This window comes from Petaurus breviceps, unplaced genomic scaffold (assembly GCF_028583685.1).
Source record: "Petaurus breviceps papuanus isolate PSGF00001 unplaced genomic scaffold, PetGlider_PUasm1.0 90919, whole genome shotgun sequence".
NCBI lineage: Eukaryota > Metazoa > Chordata > Mammalia > Diprotodontia > Petauridae > Petaurus > Petaurus breviceps.
The window spans coordinates 10140680-10164170 of NW_027187378.1; the positions used below are offsets into that span (position 1 = coordinate 10140680).

The following is a 23491-nucleotide window of genomic DNA, read 5'->3' on the forward strand; positions in this document are numbered from 1 at the left end:
TAAGACTGTTAGGTGGGTTTAGAAAGGGTTGATTGAATGCTGAGGAAAACCACCAGAAAAAAAATCTAGATGACTACAATAATATAAGGAAAGTAACAGTTAAAGACGTTAGAACTTTTATCATTCTTGACTTTAGAGAACTGCTGCTTCTCTCTTCTTGACAGACAGGTGATCGACTAAAATGATGAAAAGAGGTTTATGTTGTTGCCAGATACAGTCAATTAGTTTATTTGTTTTGCTTAGCATTGTTACAGAAGTTTCACTTCTTTAGGGGGAAAGGAGAAAACCTGGAAAACATCATAAAGTTTGTTTTTTAAAAAAAGAAAGTTGACTAGCTGGATTCAAAGAGTACAGCATAGCATACAAGAGAAAGCACTAGACTGGAGGATCAGAAAACTCATGTTAAAGAGCCAAATCTGACTTTTACTAACTAGCTCCATAACCACAGGCAGATCTCAGTCTTAGTTTCCTGATCCATAAAATGATAGGGTTAGACAAGATGTTCTCTGAGGTCCCTTCCACCTCTGAAAATTTGTGATTCTATGATTCTGTGCCTGGATACTGATTGATAGATTAATGTCAGCCCAGAAGAAATCCTTAGTGGAATACCGGAAGATTTTGGGATCCCCTGTCATCATTTTTAAACTCTCTACAGAGCTTTAATCCATGACTTGGAAGAAAGCAAAATGACCTATTTATCAAGTCTACGGGAGACATGAAGCTGAGAAGGCTAGTTAATCCACTTGCTGATAGAATCAGGGTTCCAAAAGATGACAGAGTAAACTAAAGGAAAAAGAAAGTAAGATTCATACTAAATTTCAAGACTTATGTTCAAAAAACACCAACTACACAAGTACAGAATGAAAGTAATATAGAGCAAGCACATAGAGAAAGTGACCTGAGTCCCAGGATGGTGAAGGAACTAAAAACTAATCATACAAAGCACTGGCTGAAAAAACTGAAGATATTAAACCCGAAGAACAGAAGACTTGGCAGACACCAAAAATTATTTTTAAATTATCTGAAGGGCTATCATAGAGAAAGAGTGTCAGATTGGCTCTAGGAGAAACAATGGGCAGAAGCTATTAGGGAGGAAAATATTGGCTAAATGTTGAGATCTCCAAAAAAGCATACGGGCCATCTCAGCTCCCTGCCACTCCTGAAGTCTTCAAGCAGAGGATGGATCTGTCTAGAACACTAAATGGGATTCATTCTTTGACTAGGCGTTGGACTGACCTGTGAAGTCCTTTTCAACTCTGCAAATCTACAATTTTTATTCCACAATGCAAACAGATTGAATAGTATAACTGAAATGTGACTGTGTCTGCTACGATGCTGGAAACCTCAAAAGTGAGGGCTGTGAACATAAATAAAGGAGACACAAATATCAGGTAAACTTAGCTGACAGAGAAGTCCTAACTACTTGCTGCTTTTCCAAACATTTCATATTCCTTATGAGAATCTTATTTCAAACAAAACACAGTTAAAGATCTCAACAAATGGCTGTCAAAATACTTTTAGCAAAGTAGCTATGGAATCAACTTAGAGAATCTGAAACAAGAACATTCTAGACATATCTCTGTATGCACAAGAACAAGTAAAGTCAAATTACAACCCTCTCTCCCCTCCCACTAAATTATTAGGGAGAAAACTTGCCAAAGAAATTTGCACAAACTTTCTCCTTTAAAAACTTAAAAGTACTTCCCTTCCCTGCTCCCCCAACAAGTGAATCTATAATCAAACATCATTTGAAGGATTGTGCATTTTCAACACTAAATGCAAGAAAACATAACACCACTAACCCTCATCGTTTACTAGGGCTTTTATAAAGAGCTCTAATGAATGGAAAACCTAGGACATCTCTCTAACTCACTAGGACAGTTTATTAATCCAGTCTGATAAAGAAATCAGAGGCTTACTTGGCTCACTCTTTTTCTTGGAAGATTTCTTCTTCGATGGGGCTTCATGCTTTGCCTCCTCATGGTTGACAATAACTTCTGCCTTTGGGGCATTGGTCTTTGTGCCAACAGGAGGAACAGCAACCACAGGGACCTCTTTGGGAGCAGCTTCAAGCACTGAGGACTTAGAGGACAGGACATGCATGGAACTCACAACAGGGCTGGGTGCCGGTTCAACCTTTGCCACCTTCTTTTCCTTCTTCCTCTTTTCCTTTGGGGATGAAGCAGGCTGCCCTTGTAAGAGTACAGGGGCACTTGCTACCACAGCTGCTACTGGTGCTACTTGCACTGCTGCTACTGGTACAGCAGGCTGTGCTGCTGCTGCCGCTGCTGCTCGAGCTGCCTTCGCTGCTGCTCGACCTCCTGGGGCTGGTGCCCCCTGCCCTACTGGAGATGCTGGCACCACTGGTACTGCCTGGGCTTCTGCTGCTGCTCGAGTCGCCTTTGCTACAGGCCGTCCTCCAGATGCCACTGGTCCTGCTGCCCCTTGCCCTACTGGTGATGCTGGTACTGCCTGCACTGCTGCCTCCGCCGCTGCCGCTGCCCGAGCCGCCCGTGCTGCCCGCTTCCCCAATGGTGCTGGCGCTGCCCCTTGTCCCACTGGTGCTGCTGCTACTGCCTGCACTCCTGCCTCTGCCACTGCCGCTGCCTGTGCTGCCGCTGCTCGAGCTGCCCGCGCTGCCCGCTTCCCCAGCGGTGCTGGTGCTGCTGCCCCTTGCCCCACTGGTGCTGCTGGCACTGCTGCCTCTGCCTCTGCTGCCGCTGCCTGTGCTGCTGCTGCTGCTCTTGCTGCCCGTGCTGCCCGCTTCCCTAACGGTGCTGGTGCCGTTGCCCCTTCCCGTTCCGAGGATGCTGGTGGCACCAGTACTGCCTGGGCCGCTGCCGCCTGGGCTGCTGCTGCCCTTGCTGCCCGTGCTGCCCGCTTCCCTAAGGGCGCTGGGGTCCCCTGCTCCACTGAGGATGATGGTACCACTGCCACAGCTGCAGTTTTTCCTGGTGGTGCTGCTGCTCCTTTTGTTTGTGGTGGCACTGCTTTCATTGGTTGGGCTGCTCCTTTCGATGGTTGTGCTCCTTTGTTTGGTTGCACTGCTGTTCCACCTTTTGTTGGCTGTACTGCTGCTCCTTTAGCTGGCTGCGCTGCTGCCCCTTTAGTGGGCTGCGCTGCTGCCCCTTTAGCGGGCTGCACTACTGCTGCTGCTCCTGCCCCTTTAGCGGGCTGTGCTCCTGCCCCTTTAGTGGGCTGCGCTGCTGCCCCTTTAGCGGGCTGCACTGCTGCCCCTTTAGCTGGCTGTGCTCCTGCCCCTTTAGCGGGCTGCGCTGCTGCCCCTTTAGCGGGCTGCGCTGCTGCTGCTGCTCCTTTAACTGGTTGCGCTGCTGCTGCTGACCCTTTAGCTTGTTGTGCTGCTGCCCCTTTAGCTGGCTGCACCGTTGCTGCTGCCCCTTTAGCTGGCTGCACTGTTGCTGCTGCCCCTTTAGTTGGCTGCACTGCTGCTGCTTTGTTTGGCTGCGCTCCTGCCGATCCTCCTTTAGCTGACTGCACTGCTGCTGCTTTTGTTGGCGGAGGTGATGCTGCCGCTGCTGCTCCTTTGGTTGGCTGCCCTGCTGCTGCTTTTGGTGGTGGTACTGCTGCTGATGTCACTGGAGATTTAGAAGGCTTGATAGTGATAGGTTCTACCACAATGGGAGCCATCACGACCCCTCTCTCAGGTATGGAGTCTTTGGAGATGACAGTTACATTGGGAAGCAATTCTGGTTCGGGTATTTTCCCATTGGGTTTCTCCTCCTTTTTTTTTGCTCGTCCCTTCTTCTCCACAGGTTTCTCCTTCTTTTTCTTCTCCACTTTCTGATGATGAGTTTTTGCCATTTCCTTACGCTGGTTGGCTAGGGCTTCTTCATAAGATGTCTCCTTCATGGAGAAGGTGGATACCAGGAAGATTCCAATGGCTGAAATGACCATGAATCCACCAAACACCATAACTCCCAAGGTCTGGGGGTCATAGATATCCATCCCGGCTTGACTTTCTTTTACCTGTCAAACACATACACACAAAAAAGCTTAATTCAGAGATGAGTGCAAAGTTTCACCCGCCCTACCAAGTTCTCACTAGTTCTAGCTTCAGACTAATAAAAAGTAAAGAAAGCAAACTCAGAATAATGTCCACATTATTCCTCTTTATAAAATAGAGCCTGGACCCAAAACTTAGAAAATCCTTAAGGTACATTTGGAAGACATACTGCGCTAAAGCAAAGATGCCCCAAATACTATTCAGGATACCAACAATAGCATCCAATAGACAAGGAAGACTAAAATTCTAAATGTCAGTTCTGGGTGTAGTACCTTGACTTACAGTGTAGCCCTATCTAAGCATGTTTTCTGTACTTCCACTTCCTGCAACTCAAAAATGGGTAACATACTACCTGTACCCCTAAGACAGAAACCTTTTTCAATGGAATTGTGAAAAAATACTACCTTACCAAAACCGAGGGCCTCATTTCTATCACAGGGACCAAATGTGTGATCCAAAAAAGATTACATACTATAAGAAATGACGAGCAGGATGATTTCAGAAAAACCTGGAGAGACTTGAACAAACTGATACAAAGTGAAATGAGTAGAACCAGGAGTACATGGTCACAGTAACAGTAATACTGTATGATGATAAACTGTGTTCAGCTGTGAATGACAGCTATTCTTAGGGATATAAAGATCAAAGACAATCCCAAAGGATTCATGATGAAAAATGCTATCTACCTTCAGAGAGAACTGATGGAGTATGAATGCAGATTAAAGCATACCATTTTTCACTTTATTTTTTTCATGTTCTTTTTTTTCTTTGGTCTGTTTCTTCTTTTACAACATGACTAATTCGGAAATATGCTTTAACATGATTGCACATATATAACATATCAAATTGCTTACCATCCTAAGGAAGAGAGTAGTAAGAGAGGAAGGGAGAATATTTGTAACTCAAAATTTTAAAAATGTGAATATTAAAAATTGTCTTTACATGTAATTGGGGGAAAATGAAATATTATTTCATTTTTTTTTAATTAAAAAAAATCAATTTACCTCTCTAAGGCCCCAGGTTTCTGATATATAAAAATGAGGGTACTGAACCACATGTACACTAAGGTCCTTTCTAGTGCTAATATTATGATTCTATGATTACAAGACATCACAGTAGAAGCAGCAGCAGTAGTAGTAGTAACAGTAGTAGATGTAGATGGCAGTTACATAGTACTCTAAGGTTGGCAAAGCATTTCAAATAACAATATCCCAAGACAATGTCTAAGTTTTGTATTACCTGTTTCCTGAGGTAGCATATAGGGCAGTTTCACTGGCAATACAGTAGAAAATCCAATACCATCATTTTAGCTCATAAACTGAGATAACTTCCACCAATTACACATGAGCAATTACACTGAACTCCATCATTCTGTCCAGTATCTATGCAATTTTTGTTCAGGTGACAGAATTTCATTATGATGAATACACTGCTTGTTATCACATTCCTAGTATGCAGAAGTCAGGGCACAAAACAGAAACTAAACCCAACTTTACTGTAGTGAACTGTTAAGTAAAGAGACATGCTGAACCCATTAGAGGCATGAGGAAGATATCACACCTAAACTTTCCACCTCCCAAGTGCCTGCATCTGTGTGCTACATTATGATGGGCTGTGGGATGGTTATAATGCCTGTGCAATATACAACAGCTGGAGGTGGGAATGATCTGAAGGGTAACTGCTGATGAAGGGATTGACCATTCTCAACATGGAATCAAATACTTTCTTTCTAGCTTCTGCTATGTGAACAAGAATCAGAAGAACACTTCACAAACATAATGAACCAATTTTCACCACATCAACAAAGCATTGTTTCTAAGGAACCCCAAATAACTTTTGCTATAGAAACCACTATGTTATAATGGCATTCATTGCATGGATACATTGGATTGAAAAACAAATTATACATTTCTAATATTCAAACTTCATCACAAAGGAATTGTCAAAATAAATATAATTTTGGGGTCAATGATTTTCAGAAACTTTTAAAATATATCAATACTGTATTATTTTTAGTACACCAAAATAATCCTACATGTATGCCCCACCCCAAAATCTCATGATATACTATAAAAGCACTACTTTTCTCTTAATTTCTAATAAAGACAGATGAGAGGAAGGGCTGACAAAATTATTTCAAAGCCTTTGGCATACATGCTTTCAACACATGCTTTCTAATTTGTTGGAGCTGCATATTTACTTTTCTCTATATATACTGTAACCTATCAGTCTAGAAATACCAAGTCTAAGCCTTCATCCCAACTATAATAAATGCAAATGCATTCTGGAAAGAGAAAAAAGCACTCATGTTTTCAAACAAATTGGAACTCTGTCCATGATTCTATTGAAAACATGACTCCTATCAAGGGTTCCCTAGTTAATAGTAATCAAACCAGGTTGTCATAAATTAGCCTTTCTATAAATAAAATATGCAAGTCAGAAACTAGATAATCAAACTAGCACATTGCTCATTCCTAGAATAAACAAATGAGCAACTGAGGAAAAAGATGGGGGCGGGGGGTGTTTGACCTTCCTACTGTTTTCAAAGGCTAAGTGACCTTATATCACACAACATTCTTTAGGATAAATCTACCAGATCTTAAAAAGGACCTCTCAAAAGTATCTTTATTTTCAGCTACCAAAAAGGAAATCACAATCCATCAACACATCAAAGTGTGATAGAAATGAGAATTCCACTTAAATTTAAATCCCCCAAAGTCTTTCCCTTTGTTTTCTCCAAAAGATAATAGGATCAAAGAATGTTAGAAAGTACTCTCAGAAGTCATAATACCATTAATCTAAATTAATAACAACAAGAATTTACTGACATTCATATAGTGCTTTAAAGTCTGCAAAGTACTTTATGTTATCTCATGTGTCACCAATGATCAAGCCATCAGAAATAAATCAATTTTTTTTTTCTAATAAGCTTTGGTGGTGCACTCACATGCCCACCAAAATCACCAGGTCTTAAGAATTCCATAGGACCAAAGATCAGAAAGATCAGGGCCCTTGGAGGTCTTTTTGAGCAACCCCCTCATTTTACTGAGCTGGAGAAACTGAGGCCCAGAAAGCAGACATAAGGACAGAAAGAGTTTGAGACCATCCAGTCCAATTCCCTTACACATGAGAAAAATTATGCTCCAAAAGAGCCAAGTGACTTGCCCATGGTCATACAGCTATTAAATATGAAAGGTGGGATTTTAACATAGGTTCTCTGGGCCAGAACTGGCGCTCTTTACGGTGGACACACTGTGTCTATTGCAAAACACTATGGAGCTCTGTTTATCTTCTAAACCTGTTCATAAAAGCAAAGCTTGGAAAATTTGTCTTTAATTTTATTTCATTTTAATGTGCTATAAAGACACTAAGGAGGGGCACCCTGGAAAACTAGGATAAGCACTCCTCAGGTATCAGGAAAACAGGGACCCAAAAGTTCTGCTCTGACACACGCTGACTGTGGCAAATCACATCCTTTAACCGCCAAAGTTCATACAACCAAAAACTAAAAATGTTCGTTTTTATTAAAATTTTTTAAACTAAAAACTTTAAGTTGAAGGGTTTCCAGGGAATTCCCTACATAAGTGAAAGACAGGGACATTGCCTCCCCACTCCAAAAACAGGGGGGATGCTAAAATATATTATCTGTGGGGAAGAAATTTAGAAAGGATTGTTTCCATGCAAATTTATACTTCATAGCAACACAAATGGGTATATCTGACTTGAATATGGAGAGAATTACTTTAAAAAGAAATCTTTTCCCTACTACTTCTTATTCCATCCTTCCCAAGAAAACTAAAAGCCCTAGTCACAAGAAATAATATACTGAAATAAGAACATCAATTTTTTAAAAATTCTGAATGAAAAGTAGCCTTTGCCACAATCTAAATGTCAAATAATTTGGTGGATGGCTAGGCAGACTATTATATGTGGATATAATAGGATGATATAACACAATTAAGAAAGGTGTACAAATAATTATACTTAAGTTCATGAAATAAAGCAAAGTGAAGAAGGCAGAACCAGAAGATAAAAATAACGAAAGAAATGACATACACAAATAGGGGGTGAATGGCCAAAGACAATGGAAGGGAACTTAAAAAGGAGACAGTAAGTGCTAAGTTATTATACCTAGCAGTATACCAAACATCTTTTTTAAAGTAAAATGAATTGTAAATGTAATTGCTTTGATATTCTTTAAAGTTAAGTTCAAAATAATGTATTCTTACCAAAATCATACACGATAACTTACTTAAAATATTGCTTAAATCTCTCCTTTTGCCCTGTATAGATTGCTAAATTCTCAGCTTAGGTCTTGAATCACCATAAGATTAAACTGGTTAAGCTTTGCAAAAGAGCACTTTCAACATCACTACCTATCATCATAAGTTAATGGCACAGAAGACTCCACTAGGGTTTTCCCAAGGGCCTTCTCCAGATAGTAAAATAATCACAAACTGGGATATATATTGGAAGGTAAAGTTGTATACAACTCAACAAAACATATTTAGAGAAATGCCTCAAATTTGAAATTCAAAATTATACAAAATTATTGCTCTCCTTAGGGAAGATTTACTTGTTCTTCTCAGAGGGCAGAACGAGGAGCAATAACAGGTCAGTCAGTCAAAAAGCATTTATAAAGAGATGACTGTGCCGGGGACTGTGCATAGAGATATAATGAAAAAGAAAAAAACAGTCCCTCCACTCATGTCAGGGAGGATCCTCTTCTCTTTTACCTCTAGAACTACAATTCTTAACCTTTTCTGTGTCATGGTAGTCTGGTAAAGTCTATGGAACCCTTCTCAGAATGTTTTTAAACAGATGCAGAAAAATATAAAGCACAAAAAGAAATGAATTATATGGAATTGAAAGTTACCAAAATATTTTTAAATAACAAGTTAACAGATCCCAGGGTAAGAAGCCCTGCTAAGCTTTCCCTTGGCGATATCATTAGCTCCCATGGGAGTTCCAACTATCTTCTTTAAGGAGATGATTCCCATATCCAGTCCTAATCAGTCTCCTGAGTTTCAGTCCCACATCACCAATTGCCTTTTGGATGTTTCAAATTAGACATCCTCAAGTCCAACAAGAACAAAAAACTCATTATATTTCCCTCATACCCTATCCTCTTCTCAGCATTCCTATAGTGATCAAGGGCAATACCATGTTCCCAGCTTTCAACCTTGGTGCCATCTTCCATTACAGCTATATTGAATGTGAACTCTGCAGTCAAGAACTGGCTTTTTTCTTTTTTTTTTTTTCAAAGCAATTGGGGTTAAGTAACTTGCTCAAGGTTACACAGCCAGGTGTTTCTGGGTGAGTGCTAAGTGTCTGAGCCCAGATTCGATCCCCAAGTCATCCCGACACTGGGGCCCGTGCTCTTACTAGCTATGCTACCTGGCCACCCTAAGAGCTGTTTTTTCCTTGATGGTGCCTGGCATTAAATACTAAGTTTTTAGTTAATACTTGTCGATTATATTAACTGATTTATCTATGGGATGGATTAAATGGCTAATGAAATTCTGTAATGCTGTGACAGCCTTTCCTCTGAAATAAATAACTGTACTATAGAAGGTAGAGACATAAAAGACATAGCAGAGATGAGTGGAAAAATCAAAGTGTTAAAAAAAATTTTGTGGGGGCGGCCAGGCACAGCGAGTAAGATCACCGGCTCCAGTGTCAGGATTGACATGGAGATCGAATCCCGGGCTCAGACACTTAGCACCCACCCAGAAACACCTGGCCGTGTAACCTTGAGCAAGTTACTTAACCCCATTGCTTTAAAAAAAAAAAATTATGGACCATTTAAGATTACAATTCAAGTAACTGAGTTAATTCAATTCAAATAAATATTTACAAAGTGCCTACTACTAAGACCCCTCTCCCTGCCCTTTCCCCCCCCTAAGCTATCGATTAGGGAAATAAAGATAAAATATCACAGCTCCACTCAGCAATAGCTTACTGGAATCCTGGGGTTCTCAACTGAAACGAAATAACATCAAAAAAAATCTTCAACCCTTTCCCGCCAGAAAACCCAAATTTCTACTTTAGAGAGGAAATGCAAAGCATAGAGCCATATGTATAAAAGTTATGTGAAAAGAGAGCTTAAGTTGGCATCGTGGGGCCAGCTCTCATCACTGGCTGTTTTCTAACAGAACAAATTTGGGATACTCCAAGAAGTGACAGCTGGGATCAAAGAATATTTGGCCACAAGTTCCAACTGTTTCTTAGTCAGAGCCTGATGCTACTAGAGAAATGTCATGAAAATAAAACAGAAAGGCCCTTTATTAAAATCCAAAAATAGTTGTTGAGTCTTGGGAGAACACAGAGACTAAGGAAACCAGAGATCTCCAAAGTCATGATCTGTGGCTTTTCTTGAAGAGAAATAAAGAGAAAATGACTTTTTTTATTTAAAAATAAAAATGGAAATGCAGCAAATCTTCCTACATTAAAGGAACAATTCTACTTCCTATTTTAAACAAGTATTAAAACCCTATAAATAGAGACATTCTATTATGAGTCCATTATTGCATTTCCTGGATCATTTTAGATTCAAAGAAATAAAGTATCAACAGAAATTATTTATGTTTCAATATTTCAAATAACTAAAACTTTTCAATAGTAATGTTCTTACAAGTCCATACCTGAAAATCTCAGGGTACACTTCTCTCTCCTTACTCTCCAACTTCTCATCAGTTGCCCAGTATTATCCATTCTCCCACTGCTACATTTCTCAAATAGGTTACTTTCTTTCCACTTGAACATTCATGACAGTGGTTGCTCTGGCTAAGATACTGTCCTACAACACCAGCTCTGGACCATGGAAGCAAGAAGGTACTAGTGCTGACCTGGGGCACACAGGGTTAATCCATGTAGGTGGACTGATCTGGGACCCCCATCCATGGGCCCTCTCAACAAGGAATATATATATAGCTCTTAAGAGTCTGGTGAGGTACTCAGGGGAAGCCTCAAGCTTGTTGGCTTGCTTTTTAACTTTCTTGCTCCAGCTATTTGGTTTTATCCTCAACCATTTTCAAACTGCCTAGAGGAGGGAAGGGGAAAATTAGAATATAATTTTAGTTAAAAAAAAAAAAGACTGTTTGAATTCTTGGGCTCAGGGAGATCCATTGCACCAGATCACCTGAAGTATTTATTAGAAAGAGCTCCTAATTGGATTCCTGGTTTCCAAGCTCTTCTCTCTCCCATCTATTCTATGCACAGCAAATAGACTAAATCTTCCCTAAAAACAATGGAAGGCAGAACGAAGAGGCTGTTCTTTTCACTCACTCCCCCCACCCCTCCCAGAACCCTGTGAACAGCATGGCAGGCATCATAGCAGACCTTCTGCCAACTCTCATGGCTCAACACTGATTCCCACATCTTCCATCTACATCCCTCTGGGACAGGAACTCAAAACCTCCAAACCCTCAGGCTCACTCCTCCCTTCCCAAAGACGGTAGATGGGGTCCCTTCAGCTCATTCTACCATTTCCCACCATACAATGCTCTTCATATCATTTAGATGAGCAAGGAGTCACAAATACAATGATTCTAGTGAAATGATGAACTTCCACCCTTTGTCACTAGATCTACCACTGAAACATAAATGACACTCTCCAAGCACCAACAGCTATTAACCTTCTATCAGCCCAACTGAACCACCCTTAGGATTTTTGGTCAACTTACACTAGAAAACTCTCTTACGTCTTATCTCCCAAGTAGAATATGAAGTTCTTGAGAGCAAAGACTATCTGATCTTTCTACTTATATCCCTAGCCGATGCTTGGCACATAGTAACTGCTTTAAAAAGGCTTTTTCATTTATTCACATCTTTTATTTGTAAAGCACTTTCCTTAGTAGAACCCTAAAAAGTGCATAGAGAGTATGAGTATTATTTACAGTTGACAGATGACAAAATGAAAAGGTTAAGTGGCCTGTCCATAGTAATATAATAAGCAGTATATTGTTGCCAGAATTCAAATCTTCATTTCCTGACTGAGGCTCTTTCCACTAAAGCATGCTATCCTAAATCACAATAATGATCCACCTGAACAAAAAAAATTTTAAAAAAGGCATACCCCCTTAAGGTAATCCAGTTTGACAAGATCCAAAAGGACCCTCCCCCCCCAAAAAAACTATCAATATCTTACAATAAGAACACTTGTATGTTCCCTTATTTTCCAGGTACTAGTTCAACTAATCAGGAACTTCTATTCTTCAAAGTAAATGCTTAAAACAAGACAAAGCTGAAAACTTCTTAGCTGTATTTGAATAGCCTTATAACCTAAAATAGAGAACTACAAATCTAAAAAAGAGAGGGGATAAGTATGGTTTAAGATAAGCCTAGTGATTCAAGATACTCAGAAGGCCCATTATGAATCTCAAGCTTTCAACTGTAGATATGATATTCCAAAGTGAAGGTAGATATTTAAATTTATGGTGGGGAAAATAAGTTGGCAAGGCTGAGTGAGTCTAAGAAATAAAATCAGTCAATCAAAAGGCCTTAATTAAAAGCTTGCTGTATGCTGGGCAGGGTAGGTAGATGGTACAGTGTATAGAGCACTGGGCTTGAAGTCAGGAAGACATCCTCCTGAGTTCAAATCTGGCCTCAGACACTTACCAGCTGTGTGATCTCGGGCAAGTCACTTAATCCTGTTTGCCTCTATTTCCTCATCTGTAAAATGAACTGGAGAGGGAAATGCTGGAAACTCCGGCATCTTTGCCAAGAAGACTTCAAATTGGGTCAAAAGGGTTGGACACAACTGAACAATAAACACACCAGGCATCTGCTAACGTGCTGGCCCTTAGCACTGAGAGGTGAGAGCAGTCCCTGTTCTCAAGCAGATCACATTCCAATTAGGTACTTACAAGGTACACAGAGAACAAATGGAGCTAATATCAGAGGGAAAGGAGCTAGCAACTGGTAGGACCAAAAAGATCTTCTGCAGACGACGAGATCTAGGCTGGTACTTGAAGGATGCCAAAGAAACGAAGAAGAGCGTACCAGTCATGGCAGACAGTCGTATGAAAGCAGAAACAGGTGCCGGAGTGTCGTATGGGAAGGGCAGTGTGGTCAGATGACAATGTGTGGAAGACAAGCCAAAGTAGGAAGGGGCCAGGCTTTAAAGAGCTTTATATCTTTCTCTTTTTTTTGGAGGGAGGCAGGCAGGGCAATTGGGGCTAAGTGACTTGCCCAAGGTCACACAGCTAACAAATGATACCGTGTTTCCCCGATAATAAGACCTATCCCGAAAATAAGCCCTCCCCTTACTGTGTAAGATTCCTCTAAAATAAGCCCTATTGAGATTGCTACTGTAGTGAAGGTGATCCCCTGTGCTACACGCTACATTACGGTACCCTCTGTATGCACCGTTCCCCCCCCCCCCGGTGAAACGCACGCCACGCTCCGAGCTGCATCCAATCAGAACTGCAGCAGTGAGCGCATCATCCTATTCTTCCCCAGTGATCTGCTTATTGAATAAAGGTACATTTTTTTGTTCACATTTACCTGTTTATTAAAATTGCTGTCAATGTTCATTAAAATAAGCCCTCCCCTGAAAATAAGCCCTCTGGTGTTTTTCTGTCCAAAAAATAATAAGACAGTGTCTTATTTTCGGGGAAACACGGTATGTGTCTGAGGTAGCATTTGAACTCAGGTCCTCCTGACTCCAGGCCGGTGCTCTATTCACTGCACCGCCTAGCCACCCCTAAAGAGCTTTATTTCAGAGAGAAGATTTTTTATATTTGACTCTAGAAGTAATAGGAAGCCACTACAGTTTACTGAGTAATGACAACTACATTATAGGAAAATCACTTTGTCAGGTGTATGGGAAGATGTATTGAAGAAGAGAATTAAGGCAGAGAAACCATTTAGAAAACTATCATAACAGTCCAGGCAAGAGGAGGAGGAGAAAGGCCTCAACAAGGGTGGTGACTATGTGAGTAGAAATAAGGGGGTGCATACAAGAGATATTGTTTAGGCAGAAATTACAACAGTTAACAATGGGGTAGATACGGGAGGTGAGAATGAGGAGTTGAAATCAACTCATTTGGGGGAAAAAACTGGCAAATATTTATCTAAGGATTTCTAGTGAAGAACAGAATCATTTGTGAATGCACTTTACTAAATTTTTCCCATATCTGACTGCAAGATGATGGTTTTCTACTCAAATTTACGGTCAAGAGAAAACATGGACTTGTTCCTTAAAGACCAAATTCATATATCCTATTTTATTTGGCCCTTCTCAAAAACTCCTTTTGGATGATTAAATATCACTGACAAAACTGTTTCTTCCTAAAAAGAACTTAAACATCAATTAGTTTATCTATGAATTATCAAGATTTACTCTAATTACTTCAACTAAGTTTTAATCGGCATATGCCATAAGTCAAAGGAAAACCCTATTACATGGAGCTAGGATAGTAAGTATTGTTAAAGCCTATAGTATTTGGGAAACAAGTATTACAGCATCCCCAATGCCTCCTTTTGACAAAAATGCTTTCATTTGCATTATTCTTTTTAGCCCTACATAAAGAGAGCTGGTAACTCTGTGCCCAGAAAGTATCTAAGACTCCTGACTGAGGTCAGGACATTTTCAGGGCACTTGATAAGAAGTTAAGTTGGATGAGGAAGAGAATTAGCAAAGTATCTTAATAACTGTACCTTTACTCCTATCACGTGAACCTTGTCAACTCTGAACTGCTTTTATCACTGATCTTTTCATCACACTCAAAATTCAAAGGAATCCTTTGATAGAAAAATGTGAGGGGTTTGACAGCTTAGTATGAAGGACCTTTGTAAAGCTCTGCCACAGGGCCAGTAGGTGGCACAGTGAATAGAGCACTGGCCCTGGAGTTAGGAGGACCTCAGTTCAAATCCAGCCTCAGACACTTAATACTCTGTGTGACCTTGGGCAAGTCACTTAACCCCAATTGCCCTGCCTCCTCCCTCTCCAAAAAGCAAAAAAATTAAAAATTAAAAAAAAAAATTCTGCCACCTACATCAAAAAGTAAAACATTAAAAAAAAATCACTAGGAGACTTTTCATTGATTTCTACAAATTGAAATTTTTCCCAGTTATGAATGTTGTGTTTTAATGATTTTTTTTTTGCTTTACATTTTCTAATTTAAAATATCCAGTACCACCAGGAATCAAAAACATGTTTAGTTAAAATAAATGTGTCCAATAATGGTTATTCAAAATTCATGGCAATGGAGGTGCAGAGGAGGTGGAAATATTTGGTTTAACAGAACTGCACATGTGTATTGCAAGATGTTAGAAATATATACAAAATAAATTAATAAACTGCCAGTAATTCTCAACCATTTTGTCCCCAAAATGAGGAAGTTGGATAAGATAAATGCTATGGTCCATACCTGCTCTAAATTCTGATTCTAGGATCTACTTTTTATTTCCCAAAGTCTTAAGATTAAAGACAGCATAATATAGTGGAGAGGATACTTGTCTTGGAATCAGAAGACCTCAGCTACTTATCTATACATGTAATCTGGAGCAAGTCACTGACTCAATTTCTAAGGTCCCTTCAAGCTCTAAATCCTACCAGTCTCAAATTATCACCACCAGAAGGTTGACCACTGAATGATTTGGGAAGGATCACCAGTTACAAAAACATTATTTAAGGGCAAAGGTATGTTATAATCTGCATTTAGCAGAAAAGGTACTCAGATGAATGAAATCACTAATCCTTGAAATATCCTCTTGAAATGTCTTCTTGATAAAGTTCTTGTAAGAATCAAATGGCAAAGCATACTTTGTAACTGCAAAAGGTTATAAAGGTAAGCTTTATAAAGTAGTAAGAGTTCTCATAGAGTATTACTATTATGGGAGATGAGTTGTGTTGGCTACTGTCCAGCAAAGAAAAGGGAGAACAGGGTCTTGATATCTACATTGTAATCCACTGGCTGTGGAGTACTTATTTAGATACACCAGGGGTCAAATCCAAGCTTTCTATTTGACTACGTCACCACTGAACTAGACACCACCCTGCCTCAATACACCTTTTTGACATAGTTTTCCTCAACTTCTTTGTATAAGGAGATATTTGGCCTTCACCCAAAAGTCCTCGTTAAGTAAAAAAAGAAAATTACAATGAAGAAAGGAAATTTACACATGCTCTTTATCTATGATATACACATGCCTACTCTCCCACAAACTACTACTTTGTTCAAAAGCTACTTAATCTCTTTAAATTTTATTTAAATTTACATTTATGTGTCTTTCCCAATATGTCACCAAAGATCTGTTATTCTAAAACTACCACAAGGTTTTCAACACTTTTAAAAACTTAAAAAAAAATCATACTAAAAACTAAGATTGTCTATTAATTGCCTAATTTTGATGAGGAAGGTAGATAGTCAGCTCTGAAAACATACTGGTATAGTGATAACCAAAAATGGCATGGTATTTTTAATTATCAATAAATAACAGAGAACAAGTGCCCAAACAATCACTTTATTTCTGGGCCCTCCCTGAGCTACTGTACAGAAGTAATTATTACAATTTAGTTCAATAAGCACCTACTTGGTACTAGGCAATATGCCAGGTACTAGAGCTACAAAGAAAAAAAAATTAAAATGGTTACTGCTCTCAAGGAGCTTTCATTCTACTGGGGGAAACAATATGTACAAATAAGCAATTCAAAGTATTTTTTTTATGGGAGTGGAGTATTACAGTAGAGACCTCTTTGTTACAAAGGTTACACTCAAAGTATGGAATACTACTAAGAATTCCAAGAGAAAGTAGGATTTAGGTGAGGTGGGAAAGTATTCCAGGAATGGTGAATAGCCTATATGGTCAGATACATAAGGTTGAATACACAGAATAACAAGTAAACCAGTCTGGAACACAACAGGTGGGGAGGGAGAAATGGAAAATAAGTCTGTAAAAGACAGATTAGTTCTAATATTTAAATGGTACTTTAAAGTTTTAAAGTGTTTTATATTATCTAATTTCTTCTCATTTGATCATCAATAATTCTATGAAGTTGTTACTATTATTATTCCCATTTTAGAGATGAGGAAACGGAGCTGAGGTTTGAACCTGGGGCTTTCCTGACTGAGTACAGCACTCCATGCCAATCACAGAAGTTTATATTTGATCCTACAACAATAAGGAGTCAACTGAAGCTTCTTTCACAGGAGAATGGCATGATCAGACCTGAACTTTAGGAAGCTCAACTTAGTAGCTATGTGGAGGACGGGCTGAAGATCAAAAAGAACAGGGATATGAAGACAGATGGACAGATAACTAGCTAGCTATAGATATATAAGGGGCTACTTTAATAGTTAAAAAAGAAGTGGTGAGTGCTTGAAATTGAGTGATGACTCAAGTAGAGAGAAAGGAGCAAATTCTAGATATTTCATGGACACTGAATTGATTAATTTTAACAGTCTGTTGGATATGGAGAGTGGGAAGAAGGAAGCATAAAAGTCAAGAATGATTCTGAGGTTGTGGCCCAGATCTGGGGGCCTAAAAAATGGTGGTGCCCTTGACAGAAATAAGGAAGTCAGGAAGAAGGGTATGTTGTTATTTTTGAGGGAGGGGAATAACAGATTCCATTTTGGACGTGGCAAGAATTCTAAGTACAGGGAATACAAAGAAATCTGGAAAGACCTTCATAAAATAATACAAAGTAAAAAAAAAAGCTGAACTGAAAGAAGAGAACATATACATTAAGAGAAAGCAAGAATGAATGGACAAACAAAAAAATGCTGGCAGTCATGTAAAGGGAGTGACCTGCATGGTAATGACGCATTAAAACAGTGATTTAGTAAGTAAGCTTGAATAAGCTATACTGATATTCAAGATTGTTTTAATATATCATTTTTTTTAAAGCAGGATGAATTGGCTTGATACACCCATTCTAGAATCCACTGGGGTATTCAGGGTATGTTTGAGAACACAGATAAGTAAAGAATGAAGGCTTATAGAATGCTTTATAATTAACAAAGCACCTTCCCAGTCCTCTAAAAGCAGCTTGTGAGCTATAAAGTCTCGAAGATTATCCCCAATTAACAAGTCAAAAAACTGAAGCTGAACCAGTGACTTGCCTATATGGTTAAGAGCTGGCAGAGCTGGACTCAAAAAACTCTGATTTTCTGACTCCACAGGCCCTGCTTTTTCCCATTTTTCTTTCACTGACTCTATGGGAATCATTTACCTAATTGGACATAAGACAGGTATAGGAATAAGAAGAAAAACAAAGCCAAACTAAGGTCTAACACACACAGCATCAGAATCTTTTGTTTATTTTTCTATCCACAGCAGGGCACCACTGCATAAGCAAATTATGAGGGGCAATCCCTTTGCAGGCTGGTGAATAATAATAATTCCATCCTCTTCTCTTCCATTTCCCTTAGGTTGGGGTTTACCTCAGGGATGGTGTCAAACCAAGTATGGCTCCTTCCACATACAAATAACAGTCAGATCACAGCTACCCACACTATAAAAGATACATACAGATTCTGTCCAGTTCTTACCCATCCTGCAAGAACAAGCACAAATGTTTTTTTTTTGTATTCCCAGCACCTGTTACAGTACTTGGTACACATTAGGTGCTTAACAAATGCTTGTTGCTCCAGTGAAATGTCCTTTATAAAACACGGAGTGCTTGGAACTGAACCCAAGTTGCTCCAGATGTGGCATGCCCAGGGCAGAGGTTCAACAAGACTATCACCTGGACATCCTGTTTATCATAATGCGGCCCAAAATTGCTTTGGTGTTCTTGGCTGTTGACTCATACTGAGCTTGCAGTTCACTAAAAACACCAGATCTTTTACAGCCAGACTGCTGTCTAGGTCTTCTCCAACCTGGATTTTAAAAAATCAACTTCACAGGTGCAAGTCTGAGACTTCACATTTATCCCTATTAAATTTCATCTCATTAGATTCTGCTCAGTGTTCTAGTTTACCAAGATCTTTGTGAATCTTGATTGTCAGCCAGTCAGTTAGCCTTCCCTCCCTGCTTTGTGTCATCCACAAAGTCGGTAAACATCCTTTGTTGTATTCCTCATGGTGCCTTGCACAGAGCTGGACACCAAATAAATATTTGCTGGACATTTATATTCTGCAGAAGCCACATGTCATCTGTTTATTATCTGTATTTATTCTTCATCTATATGTCTTCTATGTTGGTCCATGTCAGTGGTGTTTGTTTTCAGTCGTAAGCCCCTAGAATGTTAATAACTCACATTTCTAAAGCTACTAAGATTTTCACCAATCAATCAACAAATATTTATTAAGCACTTACTATGTGCCAGGCATTATGTTAGGTACCAATATAAGTACAAAGAATGAAACGATCACTACTCACAAAAGGCTTACATTCTAATGGGAAAAACAAGAACATATGAAAAAAGTATACAGCACAAATATGAAGTGAATAAAGACAAATACATAAAAAGCCATTACATAACATTAAAAGGCAATTAGATAGAGATGGAGGGCACTAACATTTGGGGGGATCAGGAAAGGGCTGATGCAGAAAACAATGTAAGCTCTGTGTTAAAGAAAGAGAGGGACTCCATGAGGTGGAGGTAAGAAATTGGCATATTCCAGGTATAGGAGTGCTGAGGAACATAATGGAACAGAGACAATGGTGAGGTGCTCTAGAAAATAGAAGAACAGAAGCTTTGCCAAGTCTGATGGAGGGGGAAAGGTTTCAAAAGCAGCATGTGCACTGACTGTATGTTGTTTGAGAACAAGCCTGGTTAAGTCTGGAGCAGCCCATGGCCACCAGGTGACAAGTCCTTTGAACTTCAACAGTTCAACAAGATGAGGGGCTGTGACCTGCGTCCTTGAAGGAGGACCCACCCACATGGATGAAACCAACAGATTCTTCAAGAGTTGTCCTTTGAGAACTGAAGTATTTACATAACACTATATGATGGCAGATACTTCACAATTACCCAGTGAGGTAGCTAGTATAATTATGTTTATTGCCTTGTGCTCTGAGGTAGAAACAAAGTCAGGAGGTTAAATGACCTGCCTACATTCACACCATCAGCAGGAATGTATGTCTATAAGAGAGCTAGAGGGGACTTATAAACACATGTACTCTAACCTCCTCTTTTCATAGAAGAGGAAATTGAGGCCAATAAGTAACAATAACTGATATTTATAGAATGATTTTAAGCTTTGCAAAGGTACCTTACATACATTATCTCATTTGATCTTTTTAACCACCAGTGAGCTAAGTTCTACCTTCACTTTACAGATGAGGTTAAATGACTGACCCAGACTCACACAGCTAGTGAGTGTGTGAGGTGGCACTAGAACTAAGATTCTCCAAAATCCAAATTCAGCAGCATTCTTTCCATTAATCTACACTGCCTCAGTGGCACTATATAGGTAATTAACAAAATGCTTTTTTTTTCTTTTTAAGGCAGTAATGCTTTACTCCAAAATTGTCAAAAAAAACACTCTATCTAGAGATCTGAAATGTATAGACAAGAGGTACTGTGCTGTAATCAAGAAGGAGAAGACTTGAGTTCAATGTGACACGTGGTAGATGTATGACTCCAGGCTAATAACCTAACCTGTCAGTGCCCAGGCTCTAAGACGATAAATTGTGCAACAGGTATTGTTCTGCATTAGTAGGAGTTTTTTCATTGAGAATTCCTCATTACCCCCCCCAAAAAAAATCACAGGACTACTCTCCCCTCCCTCCCCCCCCCAAAAAAGAATAAACCATAAAAATCAGACTTACACCACCCTTTGCTTTTCACTGTGCTTGCCTAGTTTGCTTCCTATTTAAAATCTGTATCCCAAGCACCTAGATAAGTGTCTGGCACGTAGTAGGAGTTTGATATATTCTTCTAGTTCATTGATTTATGCTCAGAGCTTTTTCAAAAACAGGTAAGACTATTAGCCTGTCTCAGAACAAGTGGAACTGCATATTAACAATTAGGCTGACATGTCCAACTGACAAATAGACTGTTTAGTTATACTAATGGGGCTACTTTCAAACAGAAGGTTTTCAAAAAGAAAGCAAAGTAACAGGAAACCTTACAGGATTCTATTCTGAATGATACTGATTCAATTCTGAATTATAATTCTGACCCACGAGGGGAGGGAGTAAACATTTATATAAACACCTATTATGTGCCAGTCATTGTGCTAAATGCTTTTTACAGATATTATTTTGTAAGATTCTCACGACAACCTGTGACGCGGGGGTAGCTATTGCTATTCCTATTTTTTAACAGTTGAAGAAATTGAGGAAGTATCTGAGGCCAAATTGAACTCAGGTCTTCCTGACAATGTCCAGGGGCTGTACTCACTCCATCACTTAGCTGTTAATATTCCACTTTACCTAACTTCCAGGTCCCATCCTCAAAAGAATTATTTTCATAAAACATTTCTGCAGTCTTGGAATCACCATGTCCTGAATCTACATGTTCAGATCATTTAGCTTAAATGTTTCAGATTAGCAGTTCTCAAAGTGTGGTCTAGGGTTTTAGGTGTCCCTAAGACCCTAAGAGGATTTTCAATGTAAAAATTATTTTCATAATGATACTAAGATATTTTCATTTCTAATAAATATTAACAGATATAACCCACATAAACAAAAGCTCTCGCAGGGGGAGATTCTCAATTTTTAAGAGCATAAAGAGGTTCTAAGACAAAAAAGTTTGAGAATTGCTGATTTAGATCTAAGTTAAAAAGAATTACTCAGGGTCCTGAAAATTTTTAAAGGAATCTCATTAGGCAGAGTAAAGCAATATTCCAACTAGGTAATTTACATTCAACAATCTAAGTTTAATTTTATAATTATTGCAGGCTGTCTAGACATGGCTCATTTCAAAAGATGTAATTGCTCAAATATGACTTAATACTTAAAAGATTTACTTAAAACAATATCCCTCTCCCCCTAAAACAATCCTAGCATGACACTTGTCACTCCAAATGCTCACTTTGTTTAAAGAATTTCAGATCATTAGTCCCAACTACAGAGAAGGAACTGGCTCAAATATAAGGATTGCAAAGAATCCTTGCAGTTATTGGGAGACAGCCCAGACCCCACTCCCCTCCCTGCCAACACACACACACACACACACACACACACACACACACACGGAGCGCCTCCTCTGTGCAACCTGGTATCATCCTTCCTGGAGTAGGCATGGGGCCAAAGTTTAGGCAAACCTACTCAGATACCCTAGAGAAGGGAGGGAAGCCAGGAGGTTCTGAAACACATACTTTCAATATGTTGTGTGTGTTTGGACCAGATTTTCAATTTCCTCCCTTTGGGGAGCTCTCATTGGGAAAGCTTCTTCTACCAATACAGACAGACTGGCACAGTACAGTTTTAGAGAGTTGCCTGGGGCACTGAGAGGTTAAGTAACCAGTCCAGGGTCACACAGTCAATATACATGTCAGAAATAGAAATCAAAGTCAAGTCTTCTAACTCTGAGTTCAGCTTTCTATTCACTACACTGCCTTTTGTATATTTTAAAGATCCTAAATCTTCATCTCTAGAGTCTCTTGCTATAGTTTGAAGTCTGTAGACACATTTGCACCTTTGAAGATTGTTGAAACTTCTTGCAGAATCTGGGATATAAGCCTAGGCCTAACTCAAAGTTTCAAAGGGGGGGACATGACCCCAGACCAAGAAGCTGGACTATGTGCCACATATAGCCTGGGGGTAGACAGCAGGTAACTCAGGAGCTCCATTTTTCTACTCTCCTCTCTTCCAAAAGAAAGGAATAAAAAGAAAAACTGGAAATTAAGGAAGGAAAGGTGACTGGATTTGGTCCAAGAGAGAATTCATTCAGTTTCATTTCCTAGGGACTGCACAATTCTTGGATCTTCTCCAAGTTATAACACTTTATTACATAGCATTTTATGAATTTCCAAAGCTTTCACATACATTGTCATCTGATCTGCATAACAACACTATGAGGCAGACAGGGTAGATATTATCATTTCCATTTTTCAACTGAGGAAACTGAGTTTTAAATTACTTGCTCAGGGTCACAGAAGTGCTCTTTTCATTGCCAGCTTAACCTAAGTGAAGCAGTCAACATCAGGGACAGCTCTGCCTCAAACTGGAATGTTTAGAATAAATTTTGGGTATATACTCTAAAAGAGAAGCAGTCCCTTCAGACACTCCATTTAGAGGCAGTCAAAATCAACAAATCCAAGATACTAACTAAAAAACACAAACTACTTCCCAGAGTGGGTGGTCAAGAATGGTTTAAGAATGAGATCAGTGAGATTTTAGTTATGTTTCAGGTATTCATCTCCCTACTCCCCAACTTTAAAGTCCTGGAATTGGAAAGCGAAATGGCCCAAGGCAGAAGTAGGCAGTTATCAAATTTGAAAGGGGCAATAGAAAATACTTAGTACCACCCCCTTACTGTACAGATTAGAAAACTGAGATCCAGAAGGATAGTGATTTACCCAAGGTCACACACATGGCAAGTGACAGAGCCAGTATTTGAACCCA

At 39.4% G+C, this 23491-nt stretch overlaps 1 protein-coding gene across 2 annotated transcripts in view; it reads right to left on the minus strand.

The window, feature by feature from the left end:
• RRBP1 (ribosome binding protein 1) overlaps positions 1 to 23491 on the minus strand; it is a 120094-nt gene that overhangs the window by 94664 nt on the left and 1939 nt on the right. For both annotated transcript variants that reach the window (XM_069075458.1, XM_069075459.1), the window contains exon 2: positions 1920 to 3987. In XM_069075458.1, coding sequence (XP_068931559.1) covers positions 1920 to 3966 — 2047 coding nt within the window. In that variant the 5' untranslated portion in view covers positions 3967 to 3987. The remainder of the gene's footprint in view (positions 1 to 1919; positions 3988 to 23491) is intronic.